The sequence below is a fragment of the Nicotiana sylvestris genome, chromosome 12 (assembly GCF_000393655.2).
Source record: "Nicotiana sylvestris chromosome 12, ASM39365v2, whole genome shotgun sequence".
In the NCBI taxonomy this organism is placed as follows: domain Eukaryota; kingdom Viridiplantae; phylum Streptophyta; class Magnoliopsida; order Solanales; family Solanaceae; genus Nicotiana; species Nicotiana sylvestris.
The window spans coordinates 52,976,504-52,983,285 of NC_091068.1; the positions used below are offsets into that span (position 1 = coordinate 52,976,504).

Genomic DNA, 6,782 nt, shown 5'->3' on the forward strand with positions numbered 1-6,782 from the left:
TAGGGGTGTGATTTCGAAGATGACGATGAACAAGAGAGAGGGGGGGTGTTTAGTTAGGGGGCCGGGTTAGGGATTTGGACTTATATAGGGATGAGGTGGATGGATATTGACCATCCGATCAAGTAAGATACACGGTCAGGATCAGCTCACTTAACCAAACGATGTCATTTGGTTTAAGTTGAGGGAAAGGGTTGGATCGGGGAAATGGGTGGGGTAGAGGGTTCTGGGTAAAGGGTGTGGGATCTTAGCCGTTGGATGGATTTGATCCAACGGCCCTTGATGAAATATGACCAAACGTCGTCGTTTGGTATTGGTTTTGAATTGGACCGAACCTGGGGTTGTTTGGACTGGGCTGTGGGGGGATTAATTTTTGTTTGGGCCTGGATTTCAGTCCATGTCCGATTTTTATATTTAAAACTTATTTTCCACTTCCTAATTTTATTTCTAATTATTAAATTCCTAATTTTAATTATAAAACAATTTTAACCTTACAAAAATATTAATTACTTTTTTAACAACTATTAACACATAGACAAAACATTAATCACACAATGACATAATTTAAATGACAAAAATAGAATAAATTCATATTTTTTGTGATTTTCCCTTTTAATTCTTAAATGCATAATTAAATCCTATATATGCATGCAACATGTATTTTTATTTTATTTTTTCATTTTACTATGACAAAGTAAACATTTACGGACAAAACACAAATAGTTAATAAATGCCACACAAAATTCTAAAAAAACTACATACTAAGCAAAATCGTTTTATTTCTTTTTTTTTTATTTTTAATTTGGAGTAGTTTTCGTGAGGCAAAAATCACGTGCTCACAGCTGGGACATCACTTGAGGGATTTCCCTCGGCCTCCGAGAAATTTCAACTAGGCTCCTATTCAGTCAGCTACACCGACTCCGACTACTCGTAACACTTCAGGTGCTACAGGTACAGGAAATAGATGTGATGACCCAAAAAGATCATCACTTATTTTACAAGTGGATTCTATATTCCGAGGCCTTAAAACCTCTTTTTCTCTCACCTTGATTTGCGTGCACAATCTGGGAGTGTATCCGGAAATCCATTATGTGAAAATCTATGAAAAATGATAAATTTTGCTTTTAAAAAGAATTTAAGTTGACTTCAGTCAACATTTTTGGTAAACGGACCCAGACCCGTGATTTGATGGTCCCGGAGGGTCCGTTGTAAAATATACGACTTGGGTGTATGCTTAAAATTGAATTCCGAGGTCCCAAGCCCAAGAAATAAATTTTTGAAGAAAATTGTTTAACTGAAATTATAAGAGTTTTCAGAAATTTAAATATGTTTGAATTTAATAGAATCGGGCCCGTATTTTGGTTCTGAAGCCCGGTACAGGTCTTATATGGGATTTAAGTTGAGCTTGTAAAATTTGGTAGGAAACGGGCTTGAAATGACATGAATCGGACCTTCGGTTGTTAAAATTTGAACTTAAGAGTTCATGAGATTTTTCTTTGATTTTGATGCTAAATTCATAGTTATTGATGTTATTTTGATGATTTATCACACTAGCAAGTCTGTATGATGTTTTTGGACTTGCGTGCATGTTTGGTTTGGAGCCCCGAGGGCTCGGGTGAGTTTTGGATAGGCCACAGTGTGAATTTTGGACATAAGAAATTGCTATTGTGTTGCAGGTCTGCAGGTTTCGCAATTGCGAAGCCTGGCTTCCAAATGCGAGCTCGCAAATGCAAAATTTGTATCGCAAATGCGAAGATGGACTGGGCTGCCTTGGCTGCAAATGCAACGTATTTATCGCAATTGCGATATCACAAATGCGACAGCAACTTCGCAAATGTGAGGAGAACAAGAATATGATATTGTCTCCCTTGTCGGGATGTTGTTGTTTTAATGTTATCTCCCTTGATGGGATGTTATTGTTTTGATATGGTTCTCCCTTGCCGGGATATGATTGTTGTACTATTGTTCCCTTGCCGGAATTTTATTGTGATTTTATCAATTCCCTTGCCCTTATTGCTTTGTGATTGTTGTTTGGGTAAGGAAGAGTGTTAAAGCACGAAGGGTGATACCGTGCATGATTTTGTGAGAGAGTGTTAAAACACTAACGGTGATGCCGTGTATGATATTTGTGAGAGATTGTTAATGCACAAAGGGTGATGTCGTGCCGCACGATGTACAATTCTGTGCCTGTATACGAGTGATTATGCATGAAGGATCATTCCGTGCCATTATTATGTGAGGTAAAAGCACGAAGGGTGATGCTGTGTCAATTATATTGAATTTATAGTGAGGACGTGAGTAAAAGCACGAAGGGTAATGCCGTGCACTTGTCTTTTCTTTCTGATTCATGATGATAATTGAACTTTGGTGTTCCTTATATTTATCTGTTGTTCTTCTGTTATTACTTGATGTTCCCCGCAACATGCGTCACCCTCCTACCCTCAACTGTACATTTGTGCCTTTATTTTTCGCTGTATATGATTTACGTGCATAGGTTTATTTGGTATTCTAGTCCTAGCCTCGCCACTACTTCGCCAAGGTTAGGCTAGGTACTTACAAGCACATGATGTCGGTTGTGCTGATACTACACTTTGCACTGTGTGCAGATCCTAGTGCATCAGCTTTTGGACCGTAGTAAGGGTGTTGTCTTTAGCCCATTTAGGCGACCCTAGGTAGTCCTGCAGGCGTCCGCAGGCCTTGACGTCTCCTTCTATCTTTCAATACTGTTTCTTCTATGTATTTTTTAAACAACTTGTATTTTTCTTTCGGACCCCTATTTGTAGTACTCATAGACAGTCTGTGAAATTGTGACACTAGATCTGGGTGGCTTTTTAGGTTTTGGATTTGTATTGGTAATATTTAAATTGTTACATTTCTTTCCTTCCGCTTATTTAATTCCATTGTTCATGTAATGCTAGTTCACAACTGTTAAAGGATTTAAAATTGGAAAAAGGTGAATAATTGTAATGCTTGGCTTGCCTAGCTCTCACTAGTAGGCGCCATCACGACTCCCCTAGGGTGAAAAATCCGAGTCATGACAATAGAGGTCGAGGTGTTGGAGACCGTGCTACTATGAATCAAGGACAAGGGAATGCTGGTAGAGGTCAGGCAAGACTTTTTGCATTTACTAGACAGGATGCTCGTGCCTCGAATGCTGTGGTTACAGGTATTCTTTTTGTCTATTGATTTGGTGCACTTGTGTTGATTGATCTGGGATCTACTCACTCCTATATGTCCTCGTACTTTGCTTTGAGGTTTAGTAGATAGCCTGAGCTATTGAATGATCCTTTTCTAGTTGCTACTCATGTTAGAGAGTCTCTATTAGTTGAATACGTGTATCGTGCTTGTTAGATTCAGGTTGAGAGTAGAGATACTCTAGCTAAAGTTATTGTGCTTGATATGATTGACTTTGACATGCTGATGGGAATGGATTGATTATCTTCTTGCTATGCTATAGTCGATTGTCATGCAAAGATAGTTAATTTTGAGATACCAAATGAACCCAGTTTTATTCTAAGAGGGAGTCAGGTTCCAGAGTTTGCAAAGTTTTATCTTTTATGAAAGCTCAACGACTTCTGAAGAAAGGTTGCTTGGGTCTCTTAGCTATTGTAAATGACAAAAGAAAGGAAACAGTTAGTATAGAAAATGTGCCAGTAGTGAGAGAATTTTTTGATGTATTTCCTGAGGATTTACCAGGATTGCCTCCAGTATGAGAAATAGACTTTGGTATTGATTTTCTACCTGACACACATCCCATATCGATTCCCCCATATCGAATGGCACCAGTAGAGTTGAGGGAGCGAAAGCAACAGTTATAGGTTTTGTTAGATAAGGGTTTTATTAGACCTAGTGTATCACCATGGAGTGCACCAGTACTATCCGTAAAGAAGAAAGACGGATCCTTGAGAATGCGCATTGACTACAGGCAGTTGAACAAGAAAACAATACACAATACATATCCTTTGCCTCGTATAGACGACATGTTTGATCAGTTACAAGGAGCTGCCAATTTTTCAAAGATTGACCTCCATTCTGGTTATCATCAACTTAGAATCAAAGATGAAGATACTTCTAAGACTTCTTTCAGAACTTGACACGGGCACTATGAGTTTCTTGTGATGCCTTTCGAACTGACAAATGCTCCAGCTTCATGGATTTAATGAATAAGGTGTTCAAGCCATTTCTGGATAGATTTGTAATAGTATTTATTAATGATATCCTAATATATTCTCGTAGCCAAGGAGAACACGTGAATCATCTCAGAACGGTGTTGCAGACATTGCGAGAACATCGGCTTTATGCTAAGTTCTTGAAGTGTGAATTTTGGCTAGACTCGGTATCATTTCTGGGGCATGTTGTTTCCAAAGATAATTATGGTAGATCCTAAGAAGATAGAAGCTGTGCAGAAATGGCCCAGGCCTATTTCTCCTATAGATATTCACAACTTTTTAGGCATAGCAGGCTATTACATGCGTTTTGTGCAGTATTTTTCCAGAATAGCAGTGCCACTGACTAAGCTAACACAGAAAAATGCAAAGTTTCAGTGGACAGAGGAATGTGACCAGAGCATTCAAAAACTAAAAACATGTTTGACAACTGCACCAATATTAGCTTTACCATCAGGTTTCGGAGGATTTACAGTGTTCTGTGATGCCTTGAGGGTAGGATTAGGATGTGTTCTCATGCAAAATGGTCGTGTTATAGCTTATGCTTTGAGACAATTGAAAAAGCACGAGCAAAACTATCCTACACATGATTTGGAGATGGATGCAGTGGTATTTGCTCTAAAAATTTGGAGACATTATCTATACGACGAAACTTGTGAGATTTATACTGACCATAAAAGTCTGAAGTATATCTTTCAGCAGAGAGATCTAAATCTCCGGCAACATCGTTGGATGGAACTACTCAAAGACTATGATTATTCTATTTTGTATCATCCTGGAAAAGCCAATGTAGTGGCTGATGTATTGAGGAGAAAATCAATGTAGAGTTTACCACATATATCTCCTTCAAAGAGACTCTTGGTCAAAGATATTCAAAGACTAGAAGATACATGTATCAGATTTGGTGTCAGAAATTCAAAGGAATTGTTGGGTTGCGCTCAGGCTGAGTCTTTATTAGTTTAGCGCATTAAGGTCACCTAATATGAGGATGAGTGATTCTGCAAATATAGAGATGAGGCCTTAGCTGGTAAAAACAAGGATATGATTGTTGACAGTGATGGTGTTCTTCGAATTGGTGACAGGTTATGTATCGCAGACGTAGATGGGTTGAGGCATGCTATTCTTAAAGAGGCTCACTACACTGGATACAATATACGACCTGGATCCACAAAAATATATCATGACCTAAAGCAATTCTATTGGTGGGAAGATATGAAGAAAGATGTTGCTAACTTTGTTTCTAGTTGTTTGACTTGTCAGCAGGTCAAGGCTGAGCATCAGTGACCCCCAGGACTACTACAACAAATTGAGATTCCAGAGTAGAAATGGGCAAGAATTACTATGGATTTTATCACCAGGCTACCATGAACCCTTAAAGGTTATGACTCTGTATGGGTGATTGTAGATCGACTGACGAATTCATCACACTTCTTGCTAGTGAAGACTACCTATGGTGGAGTGAGGTATGCACAGATATTTATGAACGAAATTGTCCGACTTCACGGAGTTCCAATATCCATCATCTCTGATAGAGGATCACAATTTATCTCACACTTTTTGAAATCATTTCAAGAAGCATTAGGTACACGAGTAGATCTTAGCACTGCATTTCATCCACAGATAGATGGGCAGTCTGAACGTACTATACAGATCTTGGAGGATATGTTGAGAGATTGTATTCTTGAGTTTGGAGGTAGTTGGGACACTTATCTACATTTAATTGAATTTGCTTAAAATAATAACTTCCAGTCCAGTATTCAAATGGAACCGTACGAAGCATTATATGGCAAAAGATATCGTTCTCCTACCGGATGGTTTGAAGCTAGTGAGACTAACTTATTGGGACCTGACTTAGTACAAGAAGCTATGGACAAAGTCCAGTTGATCATACAGAGATTGCTTACAGCTCAAAGTAGACAAAAGTCTTATTCTAATAAGAGAAGAAGAGATTTAGTGTTCACATTTGGGGACAAAGTGTTCCTACGAGTCTCCCCTATGAAAGGTGTGATGCGGTTTGGGAAAAAAGGCAAGTTGAGCCCCAAATTTATAGGACTGTATGAAATATCATATCGAGTGGGAGTTGTGGCTTATCGTTTGGCACTTCCTCCTGAGTTGACCTTTATTCATCCAATGTTTGATGTCTCAATGTTAAAAAAATGTATATCAGACTCATCTCAGGTGATTGAAGCACCTGCTATACCGCTTGATGAAAAGTTGTCTTACGAGGAGAAGCCGATGGCAATTGTTGATAGACAAGTAAGAAAGCTACGGTCAAAAGAAATTGTGTTCGTTAAATTTTTATGGAGGAATCATACTGTTGAAGAAGCTAATTGGGAAGTAGAAAAAGATATGCAAGCGAAGTATCCCCATTTGTTTCAGTCTACAAGTGCGAACTTGAGTTAAATTCGGGGACCAAATTTCATAAGGTGGGAAGGATGTAATACCCTATATTTTTAATAAGGGTGTATTGGTCATTAGTATAATAATAATAAGGAACTATATATTAAAAATAAAATAAGAACTAACTTAAAAGAAATGGGGGGGGGGGGGCAAGAGAAGAAGAAGAAGAAGAAGAAGAAAGATTTGGGCAAAGGCCTTAAGAAGAATTGGAAGTTGAAA

The 6,782-nt window shown here is 38.4% G+C and overlaps 1 protein-coding gene across 1 annotated transcript; it reads left to right on the forward strand.

Annotated features, from left to right (window-relative positions):
* The first annotated feature begins 5,924 nt into the window (after positions 1-5,924).
* LOC138883035 (uncharacterized) lies at positions 5,925-6,566 on the forward strand. The gene has a single exon (XM_070163694.1). It carries the CDS (start codon positions 5,925-5,927, stop codon positions 6,564-6,566), a length of 642 nt encoding a protein of 213 aa, XP_070019795.1.
* The last annotated feature ends 216 nt before the right edge of the window (positions 6,567-6,782 follow it).